The 20,793-nt window shown below is 46.0% G+C and overlaps 1 protein-coding gene across 1 annotated transcript in view; it reads left to right on the top strand.

The window, feature by feature from the left end:
* Positions 1–14,475: 14,475 nt before the first annotated feature.
* BANP (BTG3 associated nuclear protein) overlaps positions 14,476–20,793 on the top strand; it is an 86,959-nt gene continuing 80,641 nt past the window's right edge. Inside the window, exons 1-2 of the mRNA XM_035024628.1 lie at positions 14,476–14,490; positions 16,823–16,961. Coding sequence (XP_034880519.1) covers positions 16,892–16,961 — 70 coding nt within the window. The 5' untranslated portion in view covers positions 14,476–14,490; positions 16,823–16,891. The remainder of the gene's footprint in view (positions 14,491–16,822; positions 16,962–20,793) is intronic.

The following is a 20,793-nucleotide window of genomic DNA, read 5'->3' as shown; positions in this document are numbered from 1 at the left end:
CCCTTAGGAAACATTCACGATGCATGTTTCATAAAAGGGGAGTGTTTAGGGCCTATCTGTAAAGTGGGGCACAGAGGGTCCCAGTCCATGGCTGTGAAGGTTGAAGGACGTAATGCCTGATACAGTGCTTAGGGGTCGACACATGGCAGCTCCTGTAATTACTGTTGTCAGCATCACTTCCAGCTCCTGGATCTTCTTAGGCTTGGCAAGCTCATATGGTGCTGATTTAAGTGATAGAAATTTGTATGTAGCCAGAATTTTGTTTGTGGTAAACTTACATCCCAGAATCTTGGAATTTTAGAACTGGCCAGGAACTTAGAGATGTTTTAAATTCGTAAACTAATAAGAAAAAGCTTGGCCATACTTGTAAAGTACATATTTATTTTAAGTGCAAGACCCCATGATGACCTTTGTGTTTCCGCTATGAGGAGTTGGCCGGTATGCAGACCACTGCCCCAGCGGCCGTCGCTGATGGGCGTTAGGTTTCAGACACCCTCTGTTCTCTCCAGGGAAGTGACTTCCCTCACACTGTATATTGTAAATTGTGATAGATGCTGGTACTACACAGTGCTGTTACTTGTGTGGTATTTGTTATTCAACGGTACTTCACTGAGAATTTTAAATTCTTTTAGATGGTTTTAAACAGTTTGCAGTAGTGAATATGAATTCTTATCATCTTAGGGCCAATATATCTTTTTTTCTTTCAGATTTTTTTACTTATTTGAGACAGTGAGAGAGCAAGAGAGAGAGAGAGAGAGAGAGAGAGAGAGAGAGCAGGGGCAGGGGGAGGGGCAGAGGGAGAAGCCAACCCCTTGCTGAGCAGGGAGCCCGATGCGGGGCTTGATCCCAGGACCCTGAGATCATGACCTAAGCCGAAGGCAGACGCTTAACCAACTGAGCCACCCAAGTGTCCCAGGGCCAATATTTCTTATATGAACATATGTCAGTGGGGAAAGTGTTTAATTTTGTCTCTAATTCAGTCTCTCAAAAGGAGCTATACCTGGGTTTAGGTATATGATCATCAAAATCAATAAAATGTCTCTTCAAAACATAGCTTTCTTCTCTAGAGGTGCAAAAATTGGCCCATGCCATCTCATGCATTTCCACACCTCTGAATGTTTTCCATCTTAACTGAAAAAACAGAGGTACAAGGACATCGAGGTGTAGGGGAGAGGATGACTTTCCACTACAGTCTCCAAGTATTGAATTTTTTTTTTTTTTAATGAGATGATTAAAACCAAGATTTCTACTGTCCTGTAGCTGAAGGATTGAAAGAGCTGTCAGGCCGAAGACTTGAGGCCTGAGTTTCAGGATTATCTGTGTTTACAGGAACATTTGAACTACAGGGTCATTCCTTTACTCAACTAGTATCTGTGGATGGCTCCCATGTGCCCAGCGTGATACTTGGCTGCAGTGGTCACCCAAGGCATACCGCAGTGGTTTTTACATTAAAGGGACACCTTCACCTACTGGATGAGCGCTTATAGCCCCAGAGCAGTCCTAGACAGCATGCAAACAGCTGGGCGTGGCCGCATTCCAATAAAACTTTGTTCGTAGAACTCTGTTTCATATAGTTTCATGTCACAAAATAGTATTCTTTTGATTTGGTTCATGGGCTGTACAAAAGCAGGTGGAGGGCTGCATTTGGCTTAGAATGCATTTGTTGGGTGGATGAATAAAAGGGAGTCATATAGAGGCAGACAGGGCAGAGCCAGATTGGGGAAGGTTTGAAACCTGGATGGAGGAGTTTAGGCATGACACTGTCTGCAGAGCAGGGCCATGGAATTTGCTCAAGCTGGGCTCTGAGAGGGTGAGCCTTCTTTGGAAGAATTTTAACTCTGGAACTTATCTACAGGGTGGACGAGAGTGGATTGGCTTCCCACCTCAGCCGTGTGTGGCTTTGGGAGGGACCAAGGGGACCCTCATCCTACCAGATCAGTGGACTCAAGTTCAGAGTGTGTCACGGAGAGATGGCGCTGCACATCAGAGGGGCTGGAGGTGGGGACTCAGTGAGAGACCAGTTCAGGGATGAGGAGGCACCCAGCAGACCAGGTGCAGTGGGAGAGAGGAGGCGGAGGAGGAAGTAAGTCAGGTCAGAATCAGCAAGCATGAAGAAGCCCTAGGGTCTGGTGATGGTTGGATACTTAAGGGTAACAGAGCAAGGGAGTTCAAAAAAGTCTGCAGGTTCTTTGTGGGAGAGGTTGGGAGATTGGTGGTATCTCCTTGAGTGGCTTTCTTGGGGGAAGGTTAGTGCCGTCGTGGGAAGAGTGGGAGTGGATTTTATTGTCAAAGGCCATGGCATGTTTGAAATACGGGCTGAGAGAGCAAGGTGGGAGATGGAGATTTGGGAGGGATGGGGATTACTCCCCATCATTGACTTGTGAGCCTGCTGGCCACCCTGGGAGCCCATGCCTTCCTTCCTTCCATCCAGCATCCCAGGTGCTGTTTCCTGGGAGCTGAGAAGGGGCCTCACTAGCGCCCTGCAGTGTGTGGGTCCCTTGGAACCAGATGGGTGAATTTGGTCTGCAGGGGAAGCCTGGGGGTGGGGGGAGCTTTCGCAGAAGGGCAGAGGTACTGGGGGAGGGAGGGAGACATGGAAGGGGTGGTGCCCAAAGGCAGTCAGTAATTGATACAGGGCTCTTGTCTGCTCCCTTGGAGAAAAGCTCCAGTCTGACAGTGAGTTTGGAAACCTTATTGTTTGTTTGGGGTTCAGAGGGAGAGGGAAGACAGGTTTTTTGTGGATGGGCTTGGGTGAGAGTTCCAGAACATGCTTTAGCAGTGAGGCACAGGAGGAATGTGATGGTAGCTGGGGGGCAGTGTAGTGGGTTGGAGGGTTTTATTATTTTTGTTTTTCTAAACATTTCCGTCGTTTAAGGCCTTTTATCAGATACGTTGCAGAGTAGCATGCGTTGTTCTTGCGTACCTGCACGGTTTCCCCCACTGTCTGCAGCGCACGCCAGCACGATGTGGGGCAGTGGCCGCCGACAGGGAGCGCTCCAGCCACCGCTTGGCCCCTCAGCACGAGCAGGTTCTATGGGGCCCGTGGTTCTGTGCCACCTACCCTACCTTTAATCTAGAGAAAAGTTGCTGGAAGAGAGCAGGGAGTTCACAGGTGTGTGTCCTCCATCTAGATTCACAAAGGGCTAGTATTTTGGGGTGTTGCTTCATCTGTGTGTACAGGCACACCTAGGAGACACTGTGGGTTTGGTTCCAGACCTCTGCAACAAAGTGAGTATTGCAAGAAAGCGAGGCATACGAGCCTTATGGTTTCCCAGTGCATATAAATGTTTATACTATATTGTAGTTGATTAAGTGTGCAATAGCATTATGTCTAAAAAAACAATGCACATACCTTATTTATTTATTTATTTATTTATTTTTAAAAGATTTTATTTATTTATTTGACAGAGACAGATACAGCGAGAGAGGGAACACAAGCAGGGGGGAGTGGGAGAGGGAGAAGCAGGCTTCCCGCTGAGCAGGGAGCCCGATGCGGGGCTCAATCCCAGGACTCTGGGATCATGACCCGAGCCGAAGGCAGACGCTTAACGACTGAGCCACCCAGGCACCCCCACATACCTTATTTAAAAAATACTTCATTGCTAAAAAATGCTAATCATCATCTGTGCTTTTAGTGAATCATAATCACTGATCACAGATCAGCACAAGTAATAATGAAAAAGTTTGAAATATTGCGAGAATTACACATTTTGGTAAGTTTTGGTAACATGTACTTTTTTTTCCTGCTTTTGGAAGTTGTAGAGATCAATGTATTTCACCGCTAAATGCTTGAGTACTCATGTCCCCAGAGCAAGAACATTCTTTCACATAACCATACCTAAAAAAAGAATAATATTCAGTGTCACTGAAGATACTCTCCATATTTAAATGTCCCCCGAAATTCGTTTATGGCTAATGATCCCACCTCCCCCCCCCCGTCCGCACGCCAAGACCTCACGGCATCGGGCAGGTCTCCTTAGGCTTGCTTTGTTGGGAGCAGACCTCTGCTCGTTTTATGCTGTGGCTTTTCAAGCGTCCTGACCGGTAGACCTGCACCTCTGACACCCTTGTTCCTGCCCCTGTCCCCAGCCAACTCCCCCAGATCTCCATCCCGGCCAGGGTTGCTTCCTCAGTCAGTGTTCCCCTAGCTAGGCCTGTTCTGAGCTCTGGCTAAGCCGTAGATCCAGGTGGATCCCAGTCGTCACTTGTACTCACTGTGTAAGTGTCTTAAGGGCAGAAGGAAGGTAGTGTCTGTTGAGCAAAGTGCCCAGTGGCTATTTTTGAAGAATGTGTGAATGAATGTAAGAAGATCACTTAATATTGGGTGAAAGAGTTCAGAGAGACTGATTACAATTGCTCCTGTAACTGAGAAAGAAGGCGGAGGTATTCCGGTCTGCGGTCAGGTGCGCATCATCGTACCCCGCATCTTTGGCTGAGGGAGTAGCACATGTTGTCGGAGTAAGTACTTAACAGTGTGAACAGTTTGTGGTTCACAAGAGAGAAGTAGAATATGGGTGCTGTAATAGTAAACAGGCTTCTGTAGTGTATTTACATTTATCTTTGGCAGTTGGTAAATCAAGTAAAAGTTTCTTGTAATTGCATTTATGGCTTGTATTTTATAGCAGAAGTTATCTGAAATTCGCTCTGCTCATACAGGGTTCTTAGGCTTTCTTTCTGGAGATGTAATACCTGAAAGCAGCAGTTGTCAGAGTGGGGTCCGAGGAACCCCATGGGTGCCCTTGAGAACTTGCCAGGGGGCCTTGAGGGCAAGCAGTTTTCCTGATGATCCTAAGAGGTCGCTTGCCTTTTTTGTGTGTTGGCACTTGCACTGATGGTGTGGGGTTGATGTGGAAAAGCTGCCGCTGCCCAGGTACAGCTGAGGCCAAGGCCCTGGGCTGCAGGTGGGTCCTTATATTCTTCACTGCCGTACAATTAAAAAAAGGCTGTTTTCACCTAAGAATGTCCCTGACGAAGCGGTGAAAATTAATTGCATTAAGTCTCAATCCCCGAGTACACCTCTCTTTAATACTCAGTGTGACGAACAGGAAGTTTGTGGAAAGCACTTGTGCTGCATTTCAGAGTTGGGGAGTTGCCTCGAGGACAAGCCCTTCTGCACTTAAGTTGCTCCCTGAGCTAGCCACGTTTTTTTCAGGAACCAACACGAGAGAATAATCGACAGACGATGACATTTCTTATTAAATGAACAAAGTTAGCCTGTCACTTCAAGGAAAGCAACCAGCACTATTGGCGGTGATCAAATTTGGGCTTTCAAGTGAAATTGGAATTTCAGAAAGTGTGTCTCTGCCATTGAGACCCTGACAGCTTCTCGATACTTAAAGATGTTTCTGATGGGGCGCCTGGGTGGCTCAGTTGGTTAGGCGACTGCCTTCGGCTCAGGTCATGATCCCGGAGTCCTGGGATCGAGTCCCGCATCGGGCTCCCTGCTCGGCGGGGAGTCTGCTTCTCCCTCTGACCCTCCCCCTTCTCATGCTCTCTCTCTCATTCTCTTTCTCAAATAAATAAATAAAATCTTAAAAAAAAAAAAAGATGTTTCTGATATCAGTGTTAATATTAATGAATGTAGTGCTATTGATAATACATAATAAACTATGTTTGGAAAACCCGCATAACTCAGTGAACCAGTATTTTCCAAATGATCCATGCATGATGTTACAAAGTTGCACTTTGGGAGAAGATCCATTGAAAGTGCAAGACAGACCAATGGATTTTAAAGGGATAAAGTAAAAAGTTCACTGATAAGGTTTCAGATTCCACATTGCAACAGGACTCTAGGGAAAAATAAGACACCTATTGAGTTTTGGTATTGTATTAACAAAGAACACCCACAGTTATCTGAAAAGACTGGTAAAGTATTTTCCCAGTCGCACTTCTGTGTGAGGTTGGGTTTTCTTCGTATGTGTCAACCAACAAGTTCCTAGTGCAAGACTGAAAGCTGACGCAGATCTGGAAGTCCAGCTATTTTCCATTAAGTCTGACATTAAAGAGATTTGTGAAAGTGCCGAACTGTGTCCCTCTTCTTGCTAAGATTTTGCTGCTGTTGTTGTTTTGGAAACTGAAGTTATTTTTCATAAAAAATGTTCTGTAATGTTGATTTTTATAATTTTGTTGATTTCTATAATTTTTAAATGAATAAAGAGCTATTCAAACATTTTCTGTTCTGGTTTCAAATCTGGTAACTACTGATAGATACGCCCGTACAAGCATGAGCTCTTTGGGGGCCTCGCTAACTTTAAGGTGGTAAAGGGGCTGCTGAGCCCGGTATGTGTGTGAACTAGGGCAGTGGGTGCTGTGGGACCAGCTTAAATCCAGACACTTCTCTTTCCTGCGTCGTGTTTGGTATTTGAGGAGGTGTGTAGTTTTTGGAAAAGATGAGTAAAAGTGGCAAATTTACATATTAACCATAATGGGAGGGACCTGCTCTCTGAAGCTCGTTGGGCCTTCTTTTTCTAATCTTAAATGTAAGCTCATTTAGGGGGGCTGTCTTAACCAAGGAACGGTGTGGCTGGGTTTTCCTAGGAAGAACTGGAAACCATGGGGAGAAGGATTTCCTGCTTCCCAATTTCCTGGCCCCTGACCAGACATTTATGGTCATATGTTCCCTTTTCTCCTCAGGTTGTCCTTTTTATACCCCCCCTCCCACCCTACACTGATTTTGGAGAAAAAAATAAGCAAGCTCAGTCTTTTTCACATACCTTCGTTTAATGAATATTGATTTCTTTGCTTACTGCATACTGGCTTTTAATTATGTCATTACTACACTTATATCCAAAAGGATTTGCCTAAATGGAATGATCTTTAGTTTCTTGGAGGTTTCCTGCACGTTCCAAGCATCGGTCCCGGGTAGTGGCACCCTGAGGCTCTCTTGGACTCGTGCAGGGGCGCTCCTGACCCTCAGGGCCATACCTTCAGTTTGCGTCTTCGTCGCGTGTAATGCGAAGTCAGACTAGTGCTAGACTTCAAGGCCCTTCCCAGGAAGGGGCATGCCTGGTTTGTCCCCGTGACAGTCTCTTTAGCTGGCTACTCTCTTGTCTATCTGATGGCTGGTAAATAACTGTAGTAGCGTGGAGTCAGGTCACCGTCCTAGGAGGTGATGCGGAAATAACCTCGTCCAAGTCAGATTCGACGTCAAGGCTTCGTTCAAGGGTTAATATAAGAAACGGGCTCTACCAAGAATTTCTGCCGTAAGAAAACTGATGGGAAAGAAAGTCCTGTACGTGTGACATCTCTAATGAGACAAACCATGTGATGTTGTTCTTGCAGCGACAGAAGATCCCAGTGTCAACACAGGGAGGCTTTGTTTGGTTATTTTTTCTTGCTGCCTTTTTCATCAGGAGAGCTGATAGTCCATAGCATTTCATTTTTTAGCCTTTACTGCTAAAGCAAAGTCACATGCTCAGTTACAGTAGCTTTTCTTTTATTCCTGTTTTAATGGCCATGTGGTTTTTTTATGGGTATCCAAAACATTTAAAAATTAGCAAAATTAAAAATAAATTGGCAGTTGCGTATTTCAGCTGATGCCCAGCTGCTGACAGCTGATGAGCGGCTTGTTATATTTTCGTCATTAACAACCGAATGTGTCATTCACGTGAAGTTCACTGTCATAAACTAAACAGACTCGTGACTTATAGTCCAGTCCTTATTGAAATCAAAACATAGACGCAGTACTTTCAAGACTTTACTGCATGGTTCTTAAGTAGGAATGTTGACCGTCCTAGATCTGCATTGGTGTGTAAGCCCACAGTGGGTTCTTCCACTAGACTTATCACGCATGTGCTCCTTGTGTCCCAGCGTGTGCCAGGCCCGGTGCTGGGCAGGGAGCAAAGTGATGGAAGTTCCTGCCCGAGTGGAGCTTGTCTTCCAGTAGGGGAGACAGGTGCTGAATGAAATGAGAAGTTAGCGTATGCAGTGAGTGAGGCTGTCAGTACTTTGTGATAAAGCAGGAGAGGGGAGCAGGGAGGCAGGTGGGTGCTGCTGGTGGGTTTTGAGTGGGTGTCATTCAGTGTCTCTGGGATGATGGTGGGTGCTGGAGTGCCAGGGCTCTGAGCTGAACATGTGCCTGCCGAGTGGGAGGCCACCTTGGACGGGTCCAGCAAGGAGCAGCGGGGAGAGCCTGAGGGGCACGGGAGGGTGCCGGCTGGTACGCAGCTGGCTTCCCAGTGCCAGGAAGCACATGAGTTAGCAAGAAGCCTTTGGTGGGCTCTGAACAGATGAGGGACACAGTCTGACATGTATTTTCACGTGATCCAAGTGGCTTTTTAACTAGGGAATAATTATGGGGCAAAGACGGAGCAGGGAGACCATGTGGAGGCTAGCGCCCAAATCCAGATGTGAGAAGATGAGGCCAGAGTGTGGGAAGTGAGAGATTGGCCCACAGATTGGGTGTAAGAGGAACAAGAACCAGGGACTGAAGGTTTTGACGTGGAAGGTCCGGGGGGAGCAGGGTGGTGGTGGGGTGGGTAGCGAGTGCGGTTTAGGCAGGATGAGATCGAGACTAGACACCCAGGGAGAGTGTCCAGGAGGCTGTTTGCTGCATGGGTCTGGAGTTCATGTGAGAGGTCTGAGTTCAAGGGTGAGGCTCTGTCATCAGCACATAGATGGTATTGGCAGTTCGACTGAGAAGAGGTGCTGCAACGAGCCCGGGCATTCCTCCAAGTCAGGGAGATGATGAGGACCCCCATAGCGGGAAGGGAAGGCAAGAGAGGCAGGTGGAAGAGGTGGGAGTGAGTCTGTGCCGGTGAGCACGGGAACCCCCTGGGCGGTCTCACGGGTGGAAGAGTGTCTGATCGGGCTAGGTTCTAGAGGGAATGGAGGCAGCAAGTCTGGGCAGCTCAGTGGAGATGGAGGGCAGCTGGGGAAATAGCATGACTTCTGTTGGGAATGACCCAGGCCTGGTGTTGAGGGGATGGCATGCGTGTGGGTGGGAGTGAGCCCAGGGGCAGTGCCCAGAGCAGCCACAGGGGGAAGGTGAGTTCCTGGGAAGCACCGGTGGGGGGCCCGAGAGAGTGAGATGGCCAGCTGAGCCTAGAGGGGAGGGGCTGGGATGTGGACGGGGGAGGAGAAAGGGTGGGTCCAGGGGAATGGCGGAGCATCCAGGGGTACAGAGGGTCCAGGGGAATGGCGCTTCCCGAGCAGGGCAGTGTGGATTTGCGCACAGGCAGGCTGAGGCGGGTTGAAGGCAGGGCTAAGACGGTTGCCTGGTATTTGTCGGGATTTGATGTGGTTGGCCTTGTCTAGATACTTACTGGTTTTAGAGAAACAATTTCACAGTGATGATAATATGTGCTTACAGAAAACTCAACACTCGGGAGGGATAAAGGATGAAAGTTGTCTGTGTTGTCTGTATTCTCCCTCCCTCCTGGGTACCAGGAAGTTCACCTGGATCACCCCAGACCCTCTTGTGTGTGTTTACACACGCACACGGACATGTGACTGCACATATGTGCCATTATTAGAAAACAGGTTTGGGATCATACACATACTGTTCTACAATTTTCCTTTTACGTTCCTTTCTGTTAGTATTCCAGAGATCTTTCCATCTTGGTTCACATCATTAAACCTGCCTCATTCACGTTAATGAGTGTAGCGTATCACAGTGTGGTGTGCCGTCATTTATCGACCATCCCCCTAAGATCAAACACTTTGGTTGTTGATGTTGGTTGGTGAGTTTTGGTTTTCCTGTGCGCCGGGGAAGATGCTCTCTTCACAGATGTGCTACGGTCCAACTAGTTGTTGCTGTCAGAGACATTATTGAACATTAATCCCAGCCCAGCTGCTTTATTATATTAAGACTGGATTATTGGGCGCCTGGGTGGCTCAGTTGGTTAGGCGACTGCCTTAGGCTCGGGTCATGATCCTGGAGTCCCGGGATTGAGTCCCGCATCGGGCTCCCCTCTCAGCGGGGAGTCTGCTTCTCCCTCTGACCCTCCTCCCTCTCATGCTCTCTATCTCATTCTCTCTCTCAAATAAACAAATAAATTTAAAAAAAATCTTAAAAAAAAAAAAGACTGGATTATCACCAGGACTTCTGAGAAATGGTAAATTTAATTTGCCAAAATGGCAACCGCATGTACCACTCTGCTCCAGTTTTCTTGGGCTTATTGCCCTGGTTTTTTCTATTCAAACGTTCACTGTTAGCAGAATTTCAAATGACTCTATCCTGGCAACAGAACCATCTTGAGTAAACAACTTGGATAGCGTGTGGTGTCCTCATTTGGAAGAGCTCAGGATTAAGGATTTTATGGTGAGCTTGGAGTATTTTCTTAAGCCGCTCGCAGAACTTTGAGAGACCAGGAAAAAGCTTGAACTGGGCGTTTGAAAACTTTCCATTAGCCCTTGATGAGAGACAGCTCTTTAGCCTGGAACTTGTGGACCCGGGGCCATCATGAATGGGCGTCAGGGCGCCACACTTGGGTTAAGCCTGGCAGCATGTGGCAGGTTCCAGAATATGCTGTTGTAGTGCAGGTGGTTTGCTGTTTTCCCTTCTGGTAAGGGAAGTCTGAGGCTGGTAGTCCAGGGACATGTGGGAGCTTGTTCTCTGCTCTTCTGATTCTTTCTGTCCCATCCTCATCCCTGGAGTCCGGCAGCCGGAGGGCAAGTAGGAGGGCCGTGGCCACATGTCAGCTGCCATGCACCACGGCAGCACTTATACCCCATCGGCGAGAACTGGTCCCTTGGACAGCATGCTGCAGGAGCGGCTGCGGCGGGCAGTCGGCCTGGGGGCTGTGTGTCCCTGTAAAGTGGGGCTCTTACACTAAGCGTCAGGAGAACAGCTACGGAGGTAGGCGGCCATTGTTGGTGTTTATGAGGCTCTGAAACTTGGCGGAATTTTGTCTCTCTGTGCTTTTTTCCTGGAAAAGGGTTCATAGGTTTTTTTTTGTTTTTAGATTTTGAAAGCAGTCTGTGACCCGAGAACGTTGTAAATCCACCAATTCAAAGGTTGGTTGGGTGGTGGTACCTCCCTGAGGTCTACCACCTTCACTAAGCAGTTCACCGTATCCTTTAATAATCTTCGCTGGAGTTCTTAATTTGGGCAAAAGAAGACCGAGTTGATGGCATGAGTAGCTGATCTTCAGATAATCTGTACTTAGACGTCATCTTCAGAGGACACAGAGGTAGCACGACACGTTTCCTCAGACCTGACAGGCCCCCGTGCATCTGCCCGAGTCGCTCTGCCTGCTGGATCTCCGAGCAGCTACTGCGGTTGCCCCCCAGGGATGAGCACCAGCGTTTGGAGAACGCTACTCAGTGATTGAGGCTGGAATGGAGAAGTTCCCCGGCACTTTATGCCTATATGTTTAGGTGACCAGTTTTTTTTTCTTCTTTTTTTTAAGTAGGCTTCATACCCAGCACGGAGCCCCATGCGGGACTTGAACTCACGACCCTGAGATCAAGACCTGAGCTGAAATCAAGAGTTGGATGCTTAACTGACTGAGCCACCCTGGTGCCCCTAGTTGACCATTTTTTAAAAATGCTTTTTATTTCTGAAAAGGTGATAAAGGCACAGGATAAAAATGCAAATATTATAAAAGGGTAAACGGAAAAATAATTTCCTTTCCTTCTTATGTCCCAGGAATAATCTATGCATATTTAGCATATTCCTTAAAAACAAAAAAACATGCTATACATTTTCTGCCCCATTTATATTCATATAATTCTGTATCTTGGGAGCTGTTGCTTAGAGAGATCCGCCTCATTCTTTCACATGGCGGTTTGGTGTGTCCCATTTTGTGGCTGTGAGTGTCCGGTAGAAACTCCCTGTTGATGTACATGTCGGTCGCATCCATTCTTTTGCTTCCAGAGCAACACCTTAGTAGTTTTGTTTTTTGGGGGCTTGTAGATCTTTGCACATCTATGTGAATCTGGGTGCTGGACAGATTCCCAGAGGGTGTGCGCAGGGTCAGGGCTGTGGCCAGCAGCGTTCTGATCGCTCTCGCCTACTGCTCTCAAAGGAGTCATACTGGTCTCTGCTCCCACCAGGCACCCCGGAGAGCCCGCTACAGACGCTTCCAGCACTCAGAGTGACTGATTGCTGCCAGTCTCATGGGTGCAAGATGGTGTCTCATTTTAAATTTGCAGCTTAAAAATTATACGAAGGGTTAAATTCTTCTCATGTTTAAAAGCCTTGTGACTTCTTTTTTCTGTGAATTCACCCTCATTTTGTATGCTCATTTTTTATCAGGTTTATTGATCTTACGTCTATCGCTGTGAAAGAAGGAAATTAGCTCTCTGGTGTATGTAGCAAATACTGTTTTCAAGTTTGAGTTTTGCCTTTAAAAATCCTTATTAAATATACTGCAAATTTACAAAATTGTAGTTCTGTCCACTTTGTTGTTCTCCCCTTTAATTTATAAGGACCCTCTTGGTCCTCCCCAGAGTTGCATCTGCATTCTGCTTTGCTGCGTGCGTTTCTGTGGCACTGCGGCGTGTTCCCTGACATCTGTGTGTCCTGGGCGTTGGTAGCAGTAGAATTCTAGAGATAGCTTTGTGTGTTTGGCACTGTTTGGTGGCAGCAAGCCTACCTCCTGGGTGGGGGTGTGATCCTCATTAAGCAAGGGGAATCAAAGGGCGCCTGGGTGGCTCAGTCGTTGGGCATCTGCCTTCGGCTCAGGTCATGATCCCAGGGTCCTGGGATTGAGTCCCACCTCGGGCTCCCTGCTCGGCGGGGAGCCTGCTTCTCCCTCTCCCACTCCCCCTGCTTGTGTTCCCTCTCTTGCTGTGTCTCTCTCTGTCAAATAAATAAGTAAAATCTTAAAAACAAAAACAAGGAGAATCGTGTTTGGTTTCTTTGTGATGTTCGTAGCTCAAGCACTACATTCTTAATTCATCAGGATTGCAAAGTCATTCCTTCATTTCTTTGAGGTAATACTTCAATCCAGAGATACTTCTTATCATGGGACTGTTTTTTTCGGTGGTACATTTTATGTAGAAGGGCAGGATAAGTGTTCGAGTCTTTCTTTTTATTACCATTTTTTAAAAATTAAAGACTTAGTGCCTCCAAAGGTGACCTTTTTTGTTGTTGGTATCACGATGTCTTGAACTTAAAAATATTTTAAGTCCATGGACGTAGTTATCCTTGTTGATGGTCAGTTTTTTTCTGTCTTTGGCCAGGAGGAGCTTCTTCCTGTTGGCCATGAGTCCATTTGATTCAACCCTGATGTCTGTCACAGTTTCCTTCCCTCTGGAATGGCAAGCTGCTCTCGGATCCTTCTGCATACCCCTTGTCTCAGTTCTGGAGGTGGCCGTGTCTCTGGGAAGCCCTGGTTTCTTTTGGTGGAAAGTGTTATTTCAGCATCACAGTGTGGGCTCTAGGGATGCACATCGCTACTGGATTGACCACTGTTTCTTCGCCTTTCTGGTGGAGAGAAAGTGTGTGTACAGACACACGGCACACTTGAGTTCACCCTTGCAACCCCATCCACAGCCCGGGTGTTTCTCTGACCTCGGGGTCCTCTTGTCCTGGTTTTCAAGGACACGAATGATAGAATGGGAATATCCTGGAAGTCCTCATCGGCACACAGAACATTCTCAGAAAGGAATTCCAAGCTACCAGTCAACCTGATCACAGACGATTGTCAGCATTTGTTTTGTATACATTCTTCCAATTTTTCTCCCCATTTTAAGGTAAATTCTGTGTCTATCAAAGAACGTATAGCCACTGTGTGCGGTTCTTTTCCTTTATATTCTTCACTTGGTTCTGCTTGTAAATCTAGAATGCTCACCACTAGCCAGTTCTTACGTTGTCTCTTCAAGTGATTTTAGTTTTCTAAAGTTTGTTTTCTAGCAGTTTTTTCAGGAAGGGCTTATGGGAGTATTCTCCTGTGTACTAGATGTTGATAAATGTTGGCTGCCTTTACACTTGAAAGGCATTTTGTCTGGATATAAAATTCTTGGCTCACGTTTCTTTGAGTGTCTTAGATATGTTAATCTGTTTGTTTCTGTTGTAGTTTGATAATCTATTTCTTCCCCATTTTAAGTCACCTGGTCTTTTTGCCTGGATATGTAAAGGAATTTCTCTTCTTTCTTTCAATAGTAATTTTATTAGAATGTGTCTTGGGATTAGGTGTCCGTTTTCCGCCCCCCTCTCTAGGTTTGTGGTGTGGTGTCTTTTTCGTAAGTAGTTTCAGACTTTCTCCCTTCCGGAGAGTTGTCTTGGCTCACACTTCTGGGCGCTCCATTTCCTCGGGCTTTGCCGTGGTTTTCCTCTTCAGAGCCTCCCTCTCCACGTCCGCGGGGCCGCCTCTGCCCATCTGTGCTTCTGTTTCTTGAACTCTTTTCCTTCATCTCTTTCTCATTCTTACAATTTTCCTCCTTTTCTCATTTCATTTCTTAGGTGCAGTTTCCCGTGTTTCCTGCTTCTGGGCTCCTAGTTTCGTTCATCTCTGATCTCTCCTGAGTTCCGTCACTGCACGCCTACACTTCGTGATGCTGGCTTAGGGTTCCCCCTAAACTGCGTCCTTCGTGGACTTCAGGGTAGGGTTTTCATCTCCTTTAAGGGCATGTCTTCAAGCACACTGTCATGGTCTGTGGTGGCATTATTTTCCTCCTTATTCTCTTTTAAAATATATTATCTTTGCACAAGATTGGACTTCAGTATTTTCTCTTGTTCACTTTCATGTGGAATTAATTTTCCTGAATATTTAGAAGGGAGGCATGATTTAGAATAGTTTTTTCTAATTTCAGTATTCTAGGGCTCTATATTTTATTGATTTTAGAAAGTTTTAAAAGATGCAGCAGTTTATTTTTTGAGCTCTCCTGGCTCTGTTTTTCTCCCCCACTTTTTTTTTTTTTAAAGTACGCTGTGTGCCCCATGTGGGGCTTGAACTCACAACACTGAGATCAAGAGTCTCATGTTCTGCCAACTGAGCCAGCCAGGCGCCCCTTTGTGTCCCACCTTTAATCAGACTTTCATTTTCCTCTGTCTCTATCTTCCTGTCCTATAAATTGGGTATTGTATTCCCAGTCATTTCTTTTTAGTGTATTTGGCCTAGAAGGGAGCTTTGGGTAGTTAGCTCTGAGAGTTCCTGGGGCCCGGACTGTTCTAGGTCTTCTGGACACGCCTGCAAGCCTATCTCAGTTCTCTGCCATTGGACGGTGCTTGGTCCTGGTTGCAGTGCTGCTTCTCTCTGCTTCCTGCTTCGGACCTGCTTCCACCATGGTGACCTTGTCGCTGTCAGAGCTTTGTCCCCACGTGCTGGTATTTTGGAGCTCATCAGGAACACCTCATCACTCAGTCTTGTTACAGACGTTGACTTGGATGTTGGTCGTGCTATCCTAGCTGGTCACGTGTTTTTATGGGGAGCTAGGCAGAGATCAAAAACCTTTGTCATCCCCATCTTTCCCCAGTGGGACTCCTGGCGGGTTCCGTCGTGGTGCCTGCGAGGCCTCCTCCCCGCCCACAGCGTGTCATCAGTCTCCCCTTTGTTAGGGACAGTTGGTGCTTGGGCACCTCATTCGGTGTCGTGTCAGGTGTGTCAACGGGGAGTAAAAATGCCTTTGTGATCTTATATTTGATCATGCATTTGTGTAAAAATGTTACCCATACTCTCTGAAGGAAGATTTAAGACGGGAGCTTGGTTCCTCCTTTTACAAATTTGTCTCTAAGAAGTTCTGTAGAATTTAAATCTGGATGAAAGAGAAGAGGAACCACGTTATTTATAGGCTAGAAGGACATGTGTGCCATCTGCACAATTAACCTTATGCCTATTGGAACTTACTCATTGAAAGGAGATGTCATTAGACCCCTAGTTGAAACCAGGTGATCTGACAATTTTGATTGGACTCCTCCTGCCACACAGGAGCGGTGACTCGGGACTGTGAGACTTTCTGGTGACAGGAACCATACCAGAGAGTTGAGGGCTTGCTTCCTGCCCTCAAAGAGCAGGTAGTCTAGTTGGGGGAAGAGCAAGAAATAATTTATTTTAAAAACATTTATTTGCAAATAACTACAACAGAAAAGTGTGATATGTTAAAACATGATGGTGGCACTGATTCCAGAGTTCTCCAGGACATCCCATTTTTAAGTAGTATGGTTTGATCCGGTGTTGACGGACCGTACCTGGCATCACATGACCTCATTTTTGTTTTGGACGAGGAGGTCCTTCTTGGCCTAATCAGAGTGTTTTAGGAGCAAGAAGAAAGGAACTGACTGTTCCAGAGATGGTTTTTGGCTCAGGGATGACAACTCAAACCCCTGCCCCGGAGGCCACATGGGGGACAGGACAGCGCTCCTGGGGCCATGGTAGTGGGGTGGTGCTGTGGTTTGGGTCTGCTCTGGAAGCCAGAGGACAGCAAAACAGAGGTGCTTAGCAGGCGGGCGGTTTGTGTGGCAGAAAGGGAATGTGGAAACAGGCTCAGGGCGGAAGGGCCCATTCAGGGAAAATCCAGGAGGTGGGGCAGAATTATCTCCAATAATTCCCCAGGGTGTGGTGCGTTTAGCAGGAGGGCAGCATAGTTCCGCGTGGGGCGTGGGGGGAGGGGAGGTAGGGGACCGCTGAGACTCCTGGTTTGGGGACGGCACGGGCAGGCCATCATAGGCCATCATGACTTTGGAGGTGGACCGAGGAAGCGGGAGGCTGTCAGGTAGGGGCTGGTCTGCTGGTTAAGGACGGAGGCCATGAGCAGTGTTTCTGAACTGCTTCTCACTTCTCAGAACACTACCATTCGGTGGTCTGAAGCGAGGAGAACCCTACGTTAAACATTGCACAGCTGCTGCCGTGCTCTGGGACACACGCGGTTAGTAGTGAGCCTCATGTCACAGGTCACGATTGTGATCTCCCTGTCCCTATCTGTCTCGGTTTTGTAGGTGGCAGAAACCCAGTCCTGCGTGAGTTTGGCTCCTGCCCACTCCCCGGCCACTCTCCTCTCCCTCTGGATGATGTCAGAACAGGACCTGGCGGATGTGGTGCAGATTGCCGTGGAAGACCTGAGTCCTGGTCACCCAGGTATGGCGCTGTGGGACAGTACGTGGATTCTTAGTCTCTCTTCTTCAGAAATCCTGAAGCACTTGCAGAAATCCTCTTTCCTTTAAAAAGTAAAGCGAGAGAAAAGGTGATGCGTGTGCTAATTGTGGAGAGTGGAAACCTTAGCCCTGCATCCGTCCATCCCAAGGGCAGCCACCCGGCACCCACAGCCTCTGCTCTCCCCTTCCTCCCCCACCCGCAGCGGTCCTGTGACACGTGGGGTTCCACCACTTTGCTCCTCACAACCTCCTCTTTTTAAAGTTCATTACTGCAGTTGCTTGCTTTGTTGGTGTGTACCAGTCTGCCTCGGGTACCCTGACTCAGTGGACCTCTTCCCTGTAGATGGCATTTACTTTGTGTGGCTTTCCTTTTATGTACACCCTGCAGTAAAGAGCCTTGCTTGGATCTCTTGGCAAATATTTCTGTAGGGTAAGTTCCCAGAAGTAGAATTGCTGTGTACGTTAAAAATTTTGATAAGACACTGGCAGATTTCCCAGAAATGTTTATGAAGTTATTTTTTCATTGACTGCGAGAACTTTTCTTTCTGTACTCTTTTAAGGTGGGTAATTTTTCTTAATGATGCTAAAAGCACATATCTACTCTGAAACTTTATTTGTTTTGAGAAGATTCTTTATAAAAGTAACCCTAAGTTTTAGGAATTTCATTTATGAAAAAGCTTTGTTTACACATTTATTTTAGAAGATTTCTTCATAAATTTCTTTTCCTTTCTTCTTTTTTTGTCTTTTGATTTCATAATTTATTTTAATAGTAAAATACCTAATATTAAACTGTCCGCAGTTTCCTAAAATCAAATATATATTTTTTTAATTTTATTATGTTATGTTAGTCACCATACAATACATCATTGGTTTTTGATGTTGTGATCCACGATCCATTGTTTTCGTATAACACCCAGCGCTCCATGCAGTACGTGCCCTCCTTAATACCCATCACCGGGCTAACCAATCCCCCCCCCCCCAAAACCCTGTTTGTTTCTCAGGTCCATAGTCTCTCATGGTTCATCTCTCCCTCCAGTTCCCCCCACCCATTTTTCCCTTCCTTCTCCTAATGTCCTCCATGCTATTCCTTATGTTCCACACATAAGTGAAAACATATGCTAATTGGCTTTCTCTGCTTGACTTATTTCACTTAGCATAATCTCCTCCAGTCCCATCCATGTTGATGTAAAAGTTGGGTATTCATCTTTTCTGATGGCTGAGTAATATTCCATTGTATATATGGACCATATCTTCTTTATCCATTCATCTGTTGAAGGGCATCTCGGCTCTTTCCACAGTTTGGCTATTGCGGACATTGCTGCTATGAACATTGGGGTGCATATGGCCCTTCTTTTCACTACATCTGTGTCTTTGGGGTAAATACCCAGGAGTGCAATTGCTGGGTCATAGGGTAGCTCTATTTTTAAATATTTGAGGCACCTCCACACTGTTTTCCGAAGCGGCTGTACCAGCTTGCATTCCCACCAACAGTATAAGAGGGTTCCACTTTCTCCACAACCTCTCCAACATTTGGTGTTTCTTTCCCTGTCCATTTTGGCCATTCTAACTGGTGTAAGGTGGTATCTCAGCGTGGTTTTGATTTGAATTTCCCTGACGGCTAATGATGATGAACATTTTTTCATGTGTCTGTTAGCCATTTGTATGTCTTCTTCAGAGAAGTATCTTTTCGTATCTTCTGCCCACTTTTTGACGTGATTATTTGTTTTTTGGGTGTTGAGTTTGAGAAGTTCTTTATAGGTCTTGGATACCAGCCCTTTATCTGTAGTGTCATTTGCAAGTATCTTCTCCCATTCTGTGGGTTGCCTTTTTGTTTTGTTGACTGTTTCCTTTGGTGTGCAGAAGCTTTTTATCTTGATGAAGTCCCAAAAGTTCATTTTTGCTTTTGTTTCACTAGCTTTTGGAGATGTATCTTGAAAGAAGTTGCTGTGGCCGATGTCAAAGAGGTTACTGCCTATGTTCTCCTCTAGGATTTTGATGGATTCCTGTCTCACATTGACAAGGTCTTTCATCCACTTTGAGTTTATCTTTGTGAATGGTGTTAGAGAATCATCGAGTTTCATTCTTCTGCATGTGGCTCTCCAATTTTCCCAGCACCGTTTATTGAAGAGACTGTCTTTTTTCCGTTGCATGTTTTTTCCTGCTTTGTCAAAGATTATTTGACCATAGAGTTGAGGGTCCATATTTGGGTTCTCTATTCTTTTTTAAAGTTTGAAGTGAGAACTGCACATGACAAAAATCACTGAGTGTTTTAGTTGCCTGGTTATTATTTTTGGGATAGTAGAATTGAAATGCTGACTTTTTTTTTTCCCCTACAGAAAAGAGAATTTTCAGAAATCTCATAAGAAAGTACAATGATGTCTATCTTTTATGATCTGATATGTTAATTGAAAAAACTTCATTTAGAACTTAGTTATGGTCTGGAAGGGAGAGCAGTATAAATGATTTTAGAATTAAATGACCAGTCACAAAGAAATGGAGGCACTCTTTTCGGGATGCTGTGCTTTTTCTCTTATTTTGCCTCTAATTTGTTTATAAGAACCACCGTCACCTATTGGCTGGTGAGATCAAGAGCCTGTCAAGTCACTGAGCAAAGTTAGGACATGTGACTGCAGCTGTGTGACCACAGTCTTCTCTGTGAAAGCTGGCCAGTTTGTTTAGAGTGAGAACTTGCAGCCTTGGCCTCATCAGCACCACACCTTAGATGCCACTGAGCTAAAAAAAAAAAAAAAAAGCAGAAACACTATCACTGTCCATTAAATTTTTAAAAATAGCTTCATATTTTGGTAGGTGAATGACCATTTAGAAAATAAACTGCAATGTTATAAAAGAAAAATGTTCCAGTTACATAAATTTTAAACCTTTTTAGAACAATTAAAGTTCTGGATAGTTTACTTCCCAAATAAATTGTTTCTCTGTAGATTATAGTTCAAAGAAGGCTTAGAGAAATCGTTTCTAACCTTGGTTTTGTCCAGTCTCCCTTCCTGAAATAACCGGGAACTGTAGTTTGTGCAGCGCTCTCTGAGACCTTCGTAGACAGCTTCTGATCTCTGGTCCAGAAGGACCCGCACACACCCAGCACATCCCATGGTGCACACACGTGTGTGTCTCCAGAGCGGGCCTGAGATTGAGATGATTTTTCCTTCATCTCTAGGATACGGACTTTGTAAAATTTAGAAGTAGTTAACCAAGTGGAAGAAATGAAAATGTCCCATGGTCCTAGCAGGAGAACTGCTTATTGGCGTGGGCATCCTTCTACTTTTTTCTGACGTTTAGGTCTCTCTGCATCTGCACATCCTCCCCATATGGCTGTACTCACTTAAGCCGTCTGGCATGGACATAGAGGCAGCCTTCATCAGGCCTGGCCTTCCAGTTGATTGTCATGGCTTTAACATGAACATTGAGTTCTTTTATCTAATTCTAAGAGTAACATGTGCAAAATTATACAAAGCAGTGCAGGCAACTTGTGCAAATGTAGCAAAGGACAGCTGCCTGGCCCAGAGCCACTCGTTGCTGGAGCGCTGGTGGGTTCACCTCTGTCGGCCGTGGGCGCACCTCCTTCTATGTGGCTGCTTTGCTGCCCTTTGCTTAAAGCCTGGAGGTAGTTCTCGCTGCCGCAGGGCGTCTTCTTCCAGTTACAGGAACGAGCTCTGTGGCCCTGGACAAGTCACTTAACCTCACTGGACTTGCTTCCTATGCAGCAAATGAAAAGGATTAGAGTAATGATTGCCAGGCTCTCTGTCTCCTGGTCCTGGTACAATTCACCAGTTTCTAGTAGGAGTAAATAGACTAAGGTT

This window comes from Mirounga leonina, unplaced genomic scaffold (assembly GCF_011800145.1).
Source record: "Mirounga leonina isolate KUSES-001 unplaced genomic scaffold, KU_Mleo_1.0 Mir_180, whole genome shotgun sequence".
Lineage (NCBI taxonomy): Eukaryota > Metazoa > Chordata > Mammalia > Carnivora > Phocidae > Mirounga > Mirounga leonina.
The sequence above is the reverse complement of the archived record's forward strand: the minus strand, read 5'-3'. Positions and strand labels throughout refer to the sequence as shown.